This window comes from Lepidochelys olivacea (assembly GCF_965140295.1).
Source record: "Lepidochelys olivacea isolate rLepOli2 genome assembly, chromosome: 2".
NCBI classification, from domain to species: Eukaryota; Metazoa; Chordata; order Testudines; family Cheloniidae; genus Lepidochelys; species Lepidochelys olivacea.
In genome coordinates, this window is record NC_140412.1 from 183,015,273 (window position 1) to 183,033,386 (window position 18,114).

At 40.8% G+C, this 18,114-nt stretch overlaps 1 protein-coding gene across 9 annotated transcripts in view; it reads right to left on the minus strand.

The window, feature by feature from the left end:
- BBS9 (Bardet-Biedl syndrome 9) overlaps window positions 1-18,114 on the minus strand; it is a 434,982-nt gene that overhangs the window by 321,472 nt on the left and 95,396 nt on the right. For 7 of the 9 annotated variants that reach the window (XM_084619984.1, XM_084619981.1, XM_084619987.1 and 4 more), the window contains 5 exons: window positions 17,133-17,235; window positions 16,036-16,140; window positions 13,218-13,232; window positions 2,290-2,430; window positions 690-785 (listed from right to left, as the gene is read on the minus strand). In XM_084619984.1, the coding sequence (XP_084476110.1) occupies window positions 690-785; window positions 2,290-2,430; window positions 13,218-13,232; window positions 16,036-16,140; window positions 17,133-17,235 (460 nt within the window). The remainder of the gene's footprint in view (window positions 1-689; window positions 786-2,289; window positions 2,431-13,217; window positions 13,233-16,035; window positions 16,141-17,132; window positions 17,236-18,114) is intronic. The other 2 variants (XM_084619982.1, XM_084619986.1) reach the window with 2 other exon arrangements.

The following is an 18,114-nucleotide window of genomic DNA, read 5'->3' on the forward strand; positions in this document are numbered from 1 at the left end:
TCACTTAACCAAGATAGTGTTCACATATCATCCATTCTAGGTCCTCCAGTTTGAACTCAGTAGTGTGCAACAAGTATTTTAGTTTTGAAATTTAGCATTTAGGCGTGTAAAAATGCAGACAGGTGCCTAATCTGTTAGGTGTTTTTCTAACTCCCACTGAAAGTCAAGGGGCGTGAAAAGTTAAGTGGAATTAGACATCTAACCTGCTTGCGTGTTTTGTAAATCCCACCAGATGCCTATCTGCATCCTGAAGCACCTAAATACCTGGCTAAAAGCCCATTTCCTCTCTGAGATTTTTCAGTCTTGAATAAATACCTGTGACATTATAAAATTTATATGCAATAACTTAAAAAAACCAAAATTATCTGGTGCCCTTTTAGTGGTTTTCAGAAAACTACTGTACAATAACTAAGTAGGATTTTGTTTAGTTTCAGCATTTCCTTGCTTCTCTAAAATATTATTGGAGGGTTCGGGGAATTTGCTCAGGGACCTACTATTCACAGTAAGAAAACTTCTGCGTAAAATTCCTCATGCAGCAACTAGTATACTACATGTGGGCAGATCCTTAGCTCGTTGAAATTGGCATAGCACCATTGACCTCAATGGAGCTACGTCAACACACACCAGTTTATGATCTGGCCCATAATCTTATCTTAATCCATAATTCAATTATTTCCAATACTACTTACGTGAGGTTTTTGAAGCAAGAAGAGTGATTCTAGAACCAGTTAAGAACTGGAATCCCAGAACATTTACCTGATCTTCATCAGACTGATCAGAAAAGTCTACAAGAGAAAATTCAAAATGAACTACATAAGTATCTTGCTATAATTCAATAAAAGATTGCAGCAAACTTCTGATCCACATTAAAGGCTCAACTGTATTTGCACAGGTAACATATGTGAGGGAGATCTGCATACGAAGGGAGCCACACAAAGGCAGAGAACAGCAGCCATCCCTGTGAGCAGAGATTGCTTGGTCCATGCCGCCTTCAGGAAGTAAATAATCCAGAAAGGAGCAGAGATGAAGCATGGCCATGACCGCTTCTTCCAATGCACCAGCCCACAGAACATGACCAGGGCACTGTTTCAATCTGCAACATCCCCTAAGATAGTACAGGGTGAATCGCCTGCAGCCCCAGAATGCTCCCCGTGGGGAGATGCAATTCCACACTGCCCTCTATTCAAAGTTCTGTGGAAATTTCACAGATGAGCCCCACAACTGTATAACCTATTGGAAAAAGACCTTTAGATTTTAAGAGTTCAGTCTCATCTTTCAGTACGTAGTCATTCTTAACTATCTATCTTGTTAAATTAGCCACTATGCAATTTTACTACTATGTGAAGTGCACTGTAAGGCACATCGGGTCTTAAAAGGGCTGGAACAAGGGTATTACATAACTCCACCATAATCGCAAAAAAATCAGAAAGAGGAGAGGAGACAATAGCCAATATGCATTAATGAACCCACACAAACCCAGTTTCCTCATAGATCACAAGAGGATCTAGTCAGCTCCTTATTCAGCCACTGTAAAAAAAAAGATGAATTTAAAGCTACACAATTTGATGCACCCTTTTGGCCACAAGTCTGCAACATAAGTTTTAATTAAATACTGTAATTACAGGTGTTGTTCTGAACCAGTACAAATTGTTTTTGGGACTTTGGACAAATTGTAAATGTTGCTCTATGTAGACTTCTCTTTTTAAAAACAGTCTTATTACATTTTTCAATTTGATCAATAAAATATTGATGTGAATTGCAAAATTATAAAATAAAATGCACTATTTTAAAAAATATCTATGAAACAGAAACTCTTAACAGGGAAAAATTTTCAAAGCTTTCAGGTAACACTGGAACCTATACTGAAACCTAAACGCAGAAGTCACAAAAACCCAGAAAAGCAAGTCTTTATAGAATTACTTACCTGAAGCTTAAATACATTTGAAAATCAATACGTACATTATATTGCATATAAATAAAAGGGAAAATATTCAAACTTGAAGTAATGCAACATCACAGTCACAAATGAAGCATTTTGATATGTTGGTTTCCATGCAGTAAACCATAATAATTATTATAATATTTTAACAAAATTTAAAGCCCTACATTGATATCCTGATAATACATATCATACCTTTGAAAACTAAAGCCAAACAAAAATATTCAGCTTTGTATTTATCGTTTGGCAATTATCTTATAATTACCCTATCATTACTTCATGGTGAAAAATTCCGATCTGAATTCCTAACATTTCTTATGTTACAGACACATCACCATCAAAAGTCCTACCTGGAAAAAGGTTCACAAGACTGACAGGAGGTTTATTGGTATCAATAGTTAGTTTGTGGTTTGCTGTTTTTGAAGGTTGAGCTGGAAAGCAAATTAACCGCAAGGGTAGTCTAAATTTGCACTGAGCAACTCTTGGTATTCCTGAAATGACAGGACAGATAGTTTGCATTGACAGTGACAATATCTGTATTCTGAGGGCAAGACATTTCATGACATTGTTTATCAAAAAGCTATATATATTTTTAGTGTAGATCAGGAACTCATTAAAACAAAATGGTCAAGCCATGCAAACGTTTGGATTAAGCTTAATTTTCAACCTAAACACGGTTTTAAAACTAACGATGAAAAACACTCTTGTAATGACAAATTAAAACTGAATGTTTTGGTTTCAGACTCCATGAAAATAGTATTAACCAAATCAATTAAAGCTGTATATCTGTATTCATAGTGACTATGTAGCACTAAAGAATATTATACATTTGTACAGACCTTCAGCCAAATAATTCCACTTTAATATGACTGCGAGTTGTACGGCATATGCCTCATGTGTTGAATGGAGTGTATGGATACAGCAGCAATGTATTATGCACTCCTCTCAATTATCATGACAACTACACACTTTTTCAGAATGTACATGCTTGTTTATTTGTCATACCATTAAACAAAATCTGTCCTCCATCAAATGGCAACAAGTTTTGGCTTAATAAAATACTGTCCAGTAGATGTTAACATTTGTCTAACCTTTGATAGAATATATAAGAAAGAAGGCAGCACATTGAAAAGATACCTTTTGATTTTTGCTTATGAAGGGCTGGGTGCAATTTCTAACAAAAACAGACATTTATACTTAAATTAAATGTCAACTTTAAGCATGCTACAACTATAACTACAATGAGCTGCAGAATAAGCAATAAGACATTACAAATTATTACTGCATACCATGCTATACTACATTTGGCTAAACCAGTGTAAAAGAATGCTGCATCCACTTTCCTCATCCTAAAACTTCGCATCTCAACATCAGTGAGTTATACAATCGATTTGAAAATAAAATTCTTAATTAAAATTAAAGAGACAAGGTTGGTGGGTAATATCTTTTACTTGGCCAACTTCTGTGGATGAAAGAGTCAAGCTTTCGAACTCCACAGAGCTCTTCTTCAGGGCTGGGAAAGGTACTCTGAGTAACACAGCTAAATACAAGGTGGAACCAATTGTTTAGCATAAGCAGTTAACACATATTGTGAGAGACCATTGAAGGTGAACACCTCTGCAGTCATTTTTCTGTGGGAGTTCATTTGAAAGCATAGTGATTGTCTGGTTTCATCCACCTAGTTGTTATTGGGGCATTTAGTTCACTGGATGAGATACACCACATGTTGTGATAGCCATGTGTAGGACTGATGGATCTTGAAACATGTGGCATGGGAAGTATTCATTATCATAGCAGTGGAGATACATATACAGGTTTTGCATCTGTTATGGCAGGAGCTGGTGGCACTTGGAGTTGATAGGGGGCCCTGGTCTGTGGGTAGCTTGCTTCTGATGAAGTTGGCAAGATTCTGGGGTTGTTTGAAAGATAGGAGAGAGAGAGAGTTCAGGAAAGATTTTTTTCAGGATGTGATTCCCATTGAGTACAGGTTGTAATTGCTTGGTGATGCCATGTATGGGTTTCAGTGCGGGGTTACAGATGACATGTGCAATCAGTATTTTTTCCCCTGTATTGAAGCAGTTTCCCAGGGTATTTGGGTAACCCATTCCATAATGCAATCTACTTATCTCATAGAGTATCCTTATTTGGTAAAGGTGTGTAGGTGTGAGTGGCAGTCCCTTACCGTGAATCTCCGATGGCAGCCACACCTCTTTGCTCTCATGCACCTAGAATGGCAGTCTGTACAAGGGGGAAATTAACCCACAGGCACAGTAGAGCAGTGAACAGTTCAGGGGCCCAGGCCCTTAGGCAGGGCATGGCACCAAGCAGTCTAGAGCAGCGGTCTCCACACTGGGGTGCAATGATCCCAGGGGGTGCGCAGCAGCAGTAGTGCCGCCGGACGGCACGTAGCAGGTTTTTTTTTTTGGCAGCTGCTCTGCACATCCACAGCTGGTGTTCCCCTGCGGCGGGTCTTCCGGTCTTCTTCCGTCGGCAGCGCGCCTGCGGCAAGTCACCCTGGGGGTGTGAGAGCCAAAAAGTTTGGAGACCACTGGTCTAGAGCTCCAACCCTCAAGCAGGGTAGAGCAGGTAAGAGTATAGGAGCCCAGTCTTCAAGCAGGCATGAGCGCCACACACAGTCTAGGGGGCGCTGGCAAGGGGTGAGCACCCCACACAGTCTAGCATCCTAGCTCAGCGGACAGTAGACTCTTACAGGCCTTCTGGCTGAAGCTGGGGAAGCTGCTACCCCAGGGGAAAGGGGGACGCAGGCCCACTCAACTCCACTGCATCCCAGCCCAGGGCCCTAACAGTGGCAAAGTGGTCCGCCACTAGATCAGCGGGGATCCGCCCGCTGACCTTGTAACAGGCCTGCACTTTACCAGACTGTTGTCTAGTTTCCCTGGGCTACTTCCTACTCTCTCTAGCTTTGGTACCTCGGTGCAGTCAGAGTCATGTGTCTCCTCAGGCTACACCATCAGTGGCAACCCCAAGAGCTCCTCAGCATTGGTTGGGTCTGGCAGCTTAGGCGAGTCCTCAGGCTAACTGAAGACTTCTGCGAGCTCCTGCATCAGCAGTGGGGAGAACACATCTGTCTTCTTTGGCAGATGCTCCTCAACTGAGCTATGGGACCCACCTTTTATACTTCCTGTTCCCTCTGCTTCTGGTGTGGTAAGCGTGGCCTTCCTGGTTCTGCCCACCAGGGGCATCTGGCCGTACCTCACTGTCAATCTCGGTGGGCAGCCATGTCTCTTTGCTATACTCACATCCCTCAAACCCAGCTCCCAGTCTCCAGGGCTGGTCAGGTCCCCTTCCCTCAGTCGTGACAACGTGTCTGGATTGGTGTGCTCCTTACTGGTTCAATGTTGAATGGTAAAGGCGAATGGATATAGAGTCAGGTACCAGCGCATCAGCCGGGTGTTGGTATCTTTCATCTGCTGGAGCCATTTCAGCAGCACGTGGTCTGTCACTACCATAAAGGGGCTCTCAAGGAGGTAGTGGTAAAGCGCTTCTAAGGCCCATTTGACAAGTAGAGCCTCTTTCTCAATTATTGAGTAGTTCTGCTCCCACGGGAACAGCTTACAGCTGATGTATACTACCGAGTGCTCTTCACCATCAATGTCCTGCAAGAGGACAGCCCTTACTCCCACTGCTGAAGCATCGGTTTGAATGATGAACCAGCATGTAAAATCAGGGCGATATAGTATGGGCTCTCTGCATAGATGGTCTTTCAGAGCCTGACAGGCTACCTTGCAGTCAGAGTTCCACCGCACCCACAGTGGCTGGTCTTTGGTAAGCAGCCCAGTGAAGGGAGCAGCAATGGTTGCAAAGTCTGGGATGAAGCGCTGATAGTACCCCACTAGTCCCAGGAACTGCCAGACCTGTTTCATAGCGGTTGAGGCTGAGTGATCCTGGATCGTCTGGATTTTTCTGAGTAGGGGGGTGCAGCTTGCCTCACCCCAAGGTGTATCCTTGGTAAGTTGTTTCCTACCACCTGGCATTTCTTGGGACCTGCCCCACAGAGAGTCCTCAAGACAGCCGCCACCTGATTCAGGTGGTCATCCCAGTGGTGACTGTATTTGACCATGTCATCCAGGTAAACTGCATCATACTCACCGTGGAGTTGCAGCAGATGGTCCATTAAGTGCTGGAACATTGCAGGAGGCATATTTTTTTTATTTTGGGGGGGAGGGATAGCTCAGTGGTTTGGGCATTGGCCTACTAAACCCAGGGTTGTGAGTTCAATCCTCGAGGGGGCCATTTAGGGATCTGGGGCAAAAATTGGGGATTGGTCCTGCTTTGAGCAGGGGGTTGGACTAGATGACTTCCTGAGGTCTCTTCCAACTCTGATATTCTATGGTTCTATGTGCAAACCAAAGGGCATCTTGGTAAACTGGTAGAGTCCACTGGGGGTGGCGAAGGCTGTCTTTTCCTTTGAGCTGGGCTCCAGTGGAAAGTTTGTCCAGTGGGATCTGCCAATATCGCGTCATTAAATCAAGGTTAGTAACATACTATGCCTCCCCCAGGAGGCCAAGGAGCTCGTCTACCCATAGCATTGGGTAGGCATCAAATCAAGAAATTGCATTAACCCTCCAGAAGTCTACACACAACCAACGGGTCCCGTCCGGTTTAGGGACGAGCACGATAGGGCTCCGCCACTCACTAGGGGACCGTTCTATGACCCCGAGTTCCAACATAACTTAGACCTCCTGTTCTACTATGACCCGCATGTGGCACAGGAGTGGTCAGGTCGTTCCACAGACAACTTCTCTGGGTTTGGTGTAGATGATATGGTGGATCTGGGTGGTCTCTCCCAGCACAGCAGTAAAAGTCCTAGGAAAAGCCTCAGTAAGACATCTGGCCTGCTTTAGCTGGTCCTCTGAGAATGTATCCCTGAACATCTCAGGTCCTGTTCCCATGGGGGCCTGTGGCCCCAGTTCGGGTTCAGGGGGGGGACGACAGGATTATTAACAGCCCTTCCCTTTCGCACCAGGGTTTCAGAAGATTAACATGGTAAATCAGGCACTTCCTTTTTCCGGTCAGGCTGTTGGACCTTGTAGTTGACGGGGCCCATCTGGCGGATGATCTCATACAGACCCTGCCAGTATGCTAGCAGTTTTGACTCCTCTGAGGGGAGCAGTAACAAGGACTCAGTCTCCTGGTTTGAAGGTCCGCACACGTGTGCTCTGATCATATCCTCTCACCTGGACTCCTTGGGAAGCTCAGAGGTTCTCCTTCATGAGGGCCCCTACATGAGCCAGGCATTCATAGAGCTGCAGTACATATTGGCGTATGCCCTGGGCTCAGGATGGGGTCTGCTCCCACGTCTCCCTTGTGAAATCCAGCAATCCCCGCAGCTGGTGGCCATATAACAGCTCGAATGGAGAAAATTTAGTGGAAGCCTGTGGCACCTCCAAAACGGCGATCAACAGGGGAGGAAGAAGTTGGTCCCATTGGCGAAGTTCTTCTGGGGGAATTTCCAGAGCATTCTCTTTAATGTTCGGTTGAACTGCTCAACCAAACCATCCATCTGTGGATGGTATACGGATGTCTGGAGTCTTTTGATCCTCAAGAGGCTCCAGACCTCTCAGAGGAGTTGGGATGTGAAGTTTGTGCCCTGGTCCGTGAGGATGTCACGGAGCATGCCCACCCGGGCAAAGATCTTTAGGAGTTCCACTGCAATGATCCAGGAGGTGGCACCCCAGTATTGTACTCGGGGTACTCCGCCAGTGGCAACCCCAACAGCTCCTCAGCATTGGTTGGGTCTGGCAGCTTGGGCGAGTCCTCAGGCTAACTGAAGTCTTCTGTGAACTCCTGCATCAGCAGTGGGGAGAACACATCTGTCTCCTTTGGCAGATGCTGCTCAACTGAGCTATGGGACCCGCTTTTTATACCTCCTGTTCCTGTCCCCTCTGCTTCTGGTGTGGTGAGCGTGTCCTTCCTGGTTCCACCCACCAGGGGGCATCCGGCCATCTCTCACTGTCAATCTCCAAGGGCATCCATGCCTCTTTGCTACAAGATGGTTTTAAGTGTGTTACGGTATGGATCCAGGACTTTCTCCTCAAAGCATATTCTGTGTATCTAAGTGCCTGGCTGTAGATAATAGATTTCTTGGTGTGTTTGAGGTGGTTACTGGATCTGTGAAGGTTGGTATGGTGTTTATTGTATATAAGTTCCATCATTGAAGCTGATTGTGGTATCCAGGAACTTGGTGCTCGTGTTGCAGTGTTCTAGAGAAAATCTGATAGATTGGTGGTGCTTGGTGAACTTCTAGTGGAAATCTATGAGGTACTCTGGGTCATCTGTCCAGAGGAAGAAAATATCATTGATATAGCTCAGTTATATCATTAGTTTTGTGGTGCATTTGTCCAGAAATTCTTCTTCAATGTGGCCCAGGTAGAGTTTGGCATATGAGGAGCCATTCTAGTACCCACGACTGTTCCCATGATTTGGACAAAGTGTTTGTTATGGAATGTACAATTGTTATGGGTGAGGATGAAATGGGTGAGTTTGGCAATATGCTTTGGGTGGATATCTGAGTATTGTCCATTATCTTGTAGATATTTGAGGCAGGCAGTGATGCCATCATTATGACAGAGATCAGAGTATAGGTGTCACCGTGCCTCAGTGGGTCACAGCTGAGGATGCCAAATTCAGGACAGACTGCTGAGAAATGGGGTAGATTCACACCCAAACTGGTGGTTATTCTATCATTAGATTATACCAAGCCAGTAACAAAAGTGAACTTCTGGATTACCACATTTTTGGTTAGCAAGACATCAAAAATACAGCCTGCTTAGGCATTCCAAACTTTGGTTCACCACCCAGACACTAGACTTTATGATGAGTGGTTACTGAAAACGAATTTAATCAGTTAGAGGGTCCTTCCAATCCTAAGAGACTAGCCACGTAGCCAGGTAAATATGTAATTCAGATTTTCCCCAATAATCATGCTGATGCCAATCCCTTAGTAAGTAAAAACTAAAGGTTTATTAATTAAGGAAACTAAGAAGAGAGTTATAAATGGTTAACAGATCATGTATACACAAGTGATATCAGGTTTGTAGCAGTGATAATCTGGAATCACGCAAACAGATTGGGGGGGGGGGGGTCATCAGTCCTTGTTTAGAGCTTCCTTATTAGAAAACCAGTCCAGAGAAATGAAGCACTAAATGAAGACAAAATGGAGCTGTCCCTTTTCATATCCTCTGCCATATGTATGGATTTTACTCAAACGAAGTCCACAGTCTCTGTCTGTGGAAAGTTATTGGACTAAGATGGAGTCCTGAGTCACATGAATATATCACATGTCCTTACATGCTTTAATGACTCACAGAGGCAGCCATTGTTTGTATATGTTGGGAAGCATGAAGAAGACTGGTTGGCCTGTGTAGCTCTTTGTAGCTTGAAAGTTTGTCTCTTTCATCAACAGAAGTTAGTCCAGTAAAAGATATTACCTAACCCACTATGTCTCTATAATATCCTGGGACCAACAGAGCTACAACAACACTGCAAACAACAATGGAAGCTATTGCATTTTAATTAAAATTGACATTCAATTAACACTGAGTTCCTGTTGGTAACCATTCATTAAATGAATGGTGGCACTGAAGAAACTGGCAAGTCACTTTTGATTCAGCTTCAATACTGAGTTATTATTCAAATGCATATTAAAGTTTATCTTTCATTTGGTAACGTAGTAAAGAAGCAGAGATGGACAGAACTGGCTAAAATCTTTGACTAGAAACATACTGCTGAAAAATTACATTTGGCATTATTGGGACTCCGCGACAATGGGAGAAAAATTATACTACATAACAGTAATACACATTTTTCTTAATAGATATGATTTCTTTTAATTTATTTTCAAATGCAAATCAGAAATTGTCAAGAATATGCACAAATGTAAACCAAGACTCAATGCTTTTGAAATTGGTAACAAGTCTGAAATAGAACACTTGATCTTAGCTATAATAGAATAGAATATATAATATATGATGGAAGTCCTAGAAGCTATAAAATGGGAAGCCCTTGGTCTAATGAGCAGGCAGCTGCCACTTTCCTTTGCCAAAACATCCATCAGGGGAATCTTTGTTTTTTCATGTGGGGAAAGCCTGTGTATGCAAAAAGGTCTACCATACGGATACCGGTATCAGCTTCACAGTAACATCACCCATTCTCTCTTGAAGTCCCCTGATCTCCAAAACCCATTCCAGACAATTAGTTGGTCAGGTCTTAATTTAGCCTAAACGTTTAGCATGACCAGATTTTCAGAGGGAATAAACTAAGACCCCTTTCATGGCTGGGGTGGGAACAGAAAAGATGTGAAGGCAAGAAAGTGACATTTATGATAGTCATCAGGGAAGCATGCATGGAAGGTAATAAAAGAAAAAGGAGCTCAACCTTCCTCTCCTCAGCCAAACAATCCCCCTCCATCTCACCTCTTTTTCTTGCTACCAATGATTTGCTTCTACATGCAAGGAAGGGCTGCTTCATGGACTTGTGCAGAAGCAAGATCACTGGTAGGCTTTGAAAATCGGGTTAGGTATCAAGGCCAAGTAACAGACACACATGCATTCAGCTGGCCTGTTAACTTTACTAGAGCCGCTGGCTGGTAGTGCCTCCAGCACTTTATAAAAATCACAATAAAACTTGTTTACATAAAAACTGTCAGGGACACAGAGACAAGCCTTAAAAACTGGGGCATTCCAGGGTTTCAGGACACTTGCTTCTCAATCAACTTGTGAATTTTCAAAATGCTGACTTGAACAAACTTCACATAACTTTCTTACAAATCTCTCCACAATCTACTAGAAAAATTAGCGAAAAATCTTTTTGTTTCTCTCAATAATGACATAATACAAAAGTCTTGATATTAAATCTTGAAACATTTCAGAGGGTTGCCAACAAGAAATACTTAACAGAATTTGCCACAAAGATTTTGAAATACTTTCATATTGAAAGCAAGTTTATTTTTTTCTAGTATCATGCCAATTACTCTTGGATCTCCAGTTCTCAGTTTGCCTCATCATAAATAATATTTTTTCAACACGTGCAAAGGAAATGTAAATCAAAACTAAACATGACAGAACTTTACTTTCTGAAACAAAAAATCTCAGTTATCTCTGGCATATACAGACAGAGTCCAAAACTCACTGAATCAAAGGGAAGCAGAGCCAAAAGCTGCTAAAAAAATATATAAACTAGAGTATAAAATTTATATTGGAGAATTCTTCCAGAACACTTCTTTGGGCGTGCTAGAGTAATTTTACATGGGAGCAAGGAAATCCAAAGAAACACCAAACTCTGATCGCCAGAACTGCCTTGATCCCTTTCTATTATGTCTGGTAATAGGCCTTGTGTCATCCTCATCTACTGTTATGTTATACTTTGCACATGTCATGTAACTTTAACACAGTAATAATGGATAACAAAACATATACTATAACAATTTTTCCCCATGTATTAAAGCAGAATTGCTCATTGGTAATGTAACCAGAGCAGATCATATAAACACTATTTGTTTGAAATATGATACACTGTGTGCATGTAAGATATAAGTAAATGCATTAATCTTAATTATACCTTTATAAAAAGACCTTGTGTGGTGGAAGAAATAGCTGAGTCTGCGTTCAGGATGTTAAATATTCAAAGAATTTATGACCTTTCTGTTACTGACTGAGCTGAATTTAACTACTGCAGTACTCATTGTAGTAGCCCAAATAAAATCCTACCATAAATACATCCTCAGGTAAAATTCTGCAATCTTACTCATGCTTGAACTGAGGGAAATATTGGCTTGAGTAAAAACTACCCATGTGAGTAAAGGTTGCAGGATCTGGTTCTTCATTTCTAAGCGATGTCTGATCCTATCAAATTACATTTAAAATAAACACATCTATGCAGTAAGGCAGAACTATTCTTAGCAGCAGTGATGGTTTGAAATACTCCTGCTTCTACTCTCCATCCTGGGTCCCATGTAGCTGACCTCACTCTCCAGAATAGATGGAAATGAACCAGTATTTTCATTGCAGCTACTCCTCCTGGTTTGTAGGGAGTGTTGCAGTGGCTGAATTGTGGTTGCATAGCACGTCAGCCTGTTCCCCAGGCTGGAGCCGCTCTATTTCTTGGAGTGCTTCTATTGCTTCAGCAAAACCAGGAGCAAAAGAGAGAGAGAAGGAAGGCAGCCACTAGCAGTCTCATTTACCTACTCACTAGTTGCAGCAGCTTCAGCTCTACCTCTCCCAGACTGCTCAAAAATGGATGGGTAATGAAAGAGAGGCTGAGAAGGAGAAGACTTCAAACATATGCCCATTAAGCAACCCTATCTCCAATGGAAAAATCGAACAGCTGGAGACTTCCTTCCTTCCCAGAAACTGGGGTTTCTCTTACTTTTTTGGGTGAATGGGGAATTTACAACCAATAAATTTCTTATAAAATAAGCAAAATAAATGCATATCCCACAGGGACTTAATATATGCTTTAAACATATCCAGACAACAGGGAGCCTACAAAATTCAAGAACTGTTCTTTTTCAGCCTACCTAGATGCTAGCTACCTTTCTATCCCTCTTTTATCCTCCTGCGTATTGTCATTTTCATAGCTGGGCACCACTTGAAGCCATGATACCTGTCATAATCATGGCTACATTTTGAACAACATTTGTGCTAGTATTTTTAATCATCTAGAAATCAACTTTCAGACTTCCATAAGACAGTTCTAAGAAGAACTGGGATGAATGGAGGCAATTCACACCACTCAGAGCTACTGTTTCACTCTCTGCACAGATAACATGGCACCAGTTCAAATCCTGAAGGCTTTTTCACAATAAGAAAGGTTAAATGAAATAATGCTTAAATTCAGCTGAAGGTGATGAGCAATAGATAGCACTGTAAGGTGAAAGGTGGCTAAAGATACAGTAAGCAATCATAATATAATTGTATTTGCCATCACTGTCCTCAAGATAGAATAAAACACTTTAATATTATAGATTCCAATGTTATTCAGGTGTAAATGTATAATAAGTCAATTAAAAAATCATCATTGGTGCATTCTACTTTTCCTATGGATAACTCTCCCCTTACGTCTAAGCCTCAATCTCTCCCATAATTCCCAGCAGTCATCCCTAGAGCAGTGCCAAGCCAGCACATTGTTCCAAGGAGGATATAAAAGCTTGTAAGAGTCACCTCCTTATATTCACAGTTCACTTCCAAATCTGCTTCATTGATAATCAGCTGTCAGTTATAACACTTTGTCCAGTTTTAATATCTTTTCTGTCACTCACCTTCAGGATTGAGATCTACCGCATAATCAGCGACAGGAAGAAGGGAGAAAAAAAGCAAGAATATGTAAGATATTATTTTAAGAGGAAACAAAGAAGAGAAGTAATAATTAACAGTTTAGAAAAAATAAATGTAACTTGTTAAAGGCAAAATCCAATAAGTGGGTTTTTTTTAGTGTGTCTAAATATGTAAGACATAACTCTAACCAAAAATAATCAGGAAAGGCCAGATTCATCCCTCGTGTAACTCCATCCAACTCAGTAAAAACAAATTAAATTCAACTGTATTGAATTCCACAGAGTTACACCAACCATAAATTTGACCCACAATGCTGGATCATTTAGACTAGGGGTAGGCAACCTACGGTACGCATGCAAAGGTGGCACGTGAGCTGATTTTCAGTGGCACTCCTACTGCCCAGGTCCTGGCCACCAGTCGGGGGGGTATGGGGGGGGGGCTCTGCATTTTTATTTAATTTTAAATGAAGCTTCTTAAACATTTTAAAAACCGTATTTACTTTACATACAACAATAGTTTAAGTTATATATTGTAGACTTATAGAAAAAGACCTAAAAATGTGAAAGGTTCCTATTCAGATATAGTGAGACAATGAAAGAATATTTTTTCATGGACCTAAGTGCTATCTGAGGACTTGATTCTACAAACTCCAACAGGGATAGTGTGTTTGTATACAATTCTATTGAACTAGCCAAGCCTAAGATGCAACAGAACTTCTGAACCATTAAATCATTTATTTTATTTAATTATTTTATGCTCCTTGTGCTGGGCAAATTCCACAATTAAACACAACATGTTCAAGTGTGGTCCTATTCTAAAGTGATTCTGTATGAAATAGCTAAATAGTGTTCTATGATTACTGTATTTCAAAGATCTCAGGTCAAATATACTCTTAGATTACAAGTATTTGTTTCCTAACTGCAAGGCCTACAAGCTCAATATCTGAAAGTCAACCTGGTATTTTTTCTTTCATTGTTATTAACTATTTTAAAAGTAAATAATTCATTACATAATGCAAAGAAATAACTATTCAGCTCATTCTCTTTGTTATATTGGCTCTGCAGGGCTAATAGGAGCAAAAAGCAGTAAAAATGCACATCACTAAAATCAGGGGGTATGATTCAAGAAACCCAAGACCAGACTGTGCAATTTACATATAGCTCTGTGCTAAAGGTTATCCGCAGACATGTCCACATGGCCCCAGACAGAGCTCTTAGGAAGGTACTGCATGCTCAGTCACTAGAAGCCATCAATCTCTGACATCCCTAGAGCGCAGAAATTGGAACTGTGTCTGCTGCTTGCACAGATGATCTGGAGCATGGGGCGGCATCCTTTGCTCTCTACCCTCTGCACACCCAGTTAATCTAGCCTGGAGAAGATAGATCTGTGTTACAATAAGCTATTTTTATAGTCAGATTTACAAATAAAACTGCACTTCTAACTGCCAAAATAGGTAGCACAAACACAGCATGTCTCCTTGAACTGTCCCAACCCATCACAGGAAAATCTTCTCCAGTGATGATCCATTCTCAAATTAATGCTTAACCAATATATTATGCTTTGCTAACTCAGGGTCTAATAGCCCATCAAAGAAGGGAAATCCCATAGCTAATCGTTCACTAGCAAAAATGTTTTGCAGACTCAGGTCCTTCAGAAAGTAAATCCCAGGCCTGCCAGAAGAATGCCTTGGATGACATCATGTTTAATTTCTTAAGGAAAACAAAAGATGTTGTCCTCAATACTTTTTAGTATTGTGTAGATGTATTTCTCATAGCCTCTGAAGAGGGCTATGGTTCTTGTGGAATCCAATGGTCCTTAGGCTTCCTGAGATCAAGAAAAACACTCATTATAGGAATGCTGCTTCCCATACTGCCTGACATACACATGGTAGTATGGGGAGTACCGAGCACGTGAAACAAAGATTCCCTGTGGGAGAAATGCCCTCCATTCTGTTCCTGCAACCAGTGGGGAAGGAGGAAAAGAGAAGAGAAAGCAGACTTGGTGCCAAATCTTCAGCTGATATAAATCAATGTATTTCCACATACTCACTTTTACCAGAAGTATAAAATGTCACCCAGTTTTCTCTAAGACACACACGTTCTGACTGAGAATTAAACAGTGTGTGTAGTAGTGGTTAAACATGAGACAGTCCTGACATGACATGGATCATTCAACTTAGCTCCTTGTCCTTGACATCTGATTAGCCAGCAAGATGTGCAAAGACAATAGATGTCAGAGCAAACTGACCTGTTGTGTCACTATGGATGGCCTGGGGTGATTAGGTCATTATAAAATTCAACAATTCACATTTTGTTCTTATTTATTCTAAACAAGTAAATCAATCATAAATGCTATTCCAAAGAGTAATAGGGAAACAGGGTGAGGGAATAATCAGTCCCAGCAACCATTTAATCCTCCTCCTCTGTGCAGAGAGAGTAATTGTCACTTTTGTTGGCAGCCTCTGCAGTGAGGTCAAGGACTGAATGGTCATAAAGAGGTAATTAACTTCTCACACCCAAAGGAGGTCCCTCTCCGATCAGGATAGAAGCAAATTGCTGAGACAGCACATGGGAAGCCTGTTTCCCAAGTTGTAAATGTATATCGTTAACTCTGTGAACAGGTCAGGCAAGTTAATGGTGCTATATAAAATATTAACTAAAACAAAGGAGACCAAATTCTTCAGCACAGTACTATTAACTTTAAAATATTTTAAAGAAATTAAAAAAGAAAGAAAGAAGAGCCATAAGGGAATCAAAACCTTTAAAAAGAAAAAAAAACTCTTTGAAATCTCATGTTGCTCACCTGTGGGTGTGCTATAGGAAGCCACAGCATCTCCTTCCAGCTCTGCTGGTGGACAATTCCCCTTCAGAAAGACAGACAGGGCTACAGCTTTAGATCCACATGACTCTACAAATAATAACAAAGTACATTAAATAAATATGGCCAAGTGAAAGAAAACCTAACATTTTCCAATATTTAAGGAAATATTTTTAGGTTAAGTTATATTATACATTTCCATTGAACTAATTCAAATCAAATCTGCACATAATTTTTTTCTTCAATATATATTATTAAAAGCAAAACAAGATGCTCCAATTCAAAACGCTCTTAAAATGCAACTGTGAAATGTCTCTGTGCAGCAAATATAAGATAGACTCAATACAAATGCAATTCTATATTGAGGTCATAGCATCAGGGCCCTCAGCCCTCTGTTCCTTAGGGAACATGCAGTAGGACCATAGGAATTGGCATTCCAGAAGAGACCAAAGATCTATCAATTCCATTATCCTGTCTCAGCAGCGACCAATGTTAGATGCTTTAGGGCAGGGCTGTCAAACATATGGTCCGCGAGCCAGATCCAGGCCCTAGGACACTTTTCTGGGGCCTGCAGCTCCCTCTGCAATTTTCAAAGCAATCCAGCCTGCAGCTGACAGAATTTCAAAGAGGCTGTAAGGAAGCCAGAGTGGGCAGTGCTGAGAAGGAAACTTATGCCTGACTGGGCACAAATAACTGAACCTTCTCTCCCCTCCTGTTGCTCAGCAGAAGCTCTTTGTACTGGCACAGTAACCACAATACCACATATTTTTTGAGGTAGAGTGACCAGTACTGGACACAGGCTTGCAAATTAGGATGTACCATTACATTATATGATTGTATACTATTTTCAACATTATTTTCTATCTTTCTGGTTTTGCACACAATCTAACATTCTGTTGGGTTTTTGTGACTGCCACTCACGTTTCTTTTTTTTAAAACGGAGTATAATCATCATCATGTCAAAAGTAAAGCTTGGTGCATGTCTACTTAGAGGTCACTAAGTAAATCTTAGAATAAGGCTCAAACAATTCCAGATAAAGCAATACATTATAATACTTTGTAACAGTAAAAGAAGAATCTACCTATATCATCAAAGATGAACTGGTCATGGGTCAGTGCTAAAGGAGGTTGTACACATATTGATAATTTTGTTTTCTGCACAGCCAATCTGCTCTGTAGTGTGATCTGAAGTTGAAAGTAAAAAAGTATTTATACACACAAGCAGCACATTAATCTACCTATTACTTTAAAACCAGCATAATTAGCAAAAATTATCACATTCAATGATGATTTGCACTTGCACAATTCCACTATAACAAGCAGCTAAGAAAACTCCATGAAAATGTAATGGTAGGCCTTGACAGCTAGTGAGAAGAAAAAAGTGAGATGGTTTATCAAAATTCCTTGGTAATATTCACGCAAGACTAATTTATCTTATCCAATTGCAATACATTAGATTTGTTTTCTATTTTGCAAATATCCATTTTGTTTGGGTTTTTCAATGTAAAATAATGGCAGTAGTCAATATAAATAGTAAAAAATTAGGCAATTATTTAAATAAGGTATTACTCTATATTTTTATTTCATCAAAAGGACTCTGTTTAGCAGCCATTATGTTCAGTGAGCACCAAATCATGGAATCCTTATTTTTTTTTTATGGCATGGCAACGATAGAATCTACTCCTCATGCAGAAGCTGTTTTCCAGTGTTTCATTACCCCTAACATGCATATATAACACACCTTCATTACATGTAATGTGGAGATTCAGTCTGGGGAAACCATATACACCTCAAGCAACCATGCTAACATCATTCAAAGTAAAGTTCACAGATAAAATGTATTGATAAAAATAAAAACTTGTATTTATTCAGATTTTTAGATTTATAAAATACATCTTATCATAGTTAGCATATATAAAAACATATTTTTTTTGCCTTTTTCCCAGAAAAATAAGGACATTTCCCGCAAAAAACAGACCATCTCCTTAAACAAGCTCTTCAAAAACAAATGAATTTTTCACAGTGTCCTAAAGGTCTCCAGATTCAGGCTCTACCCGACTAGTG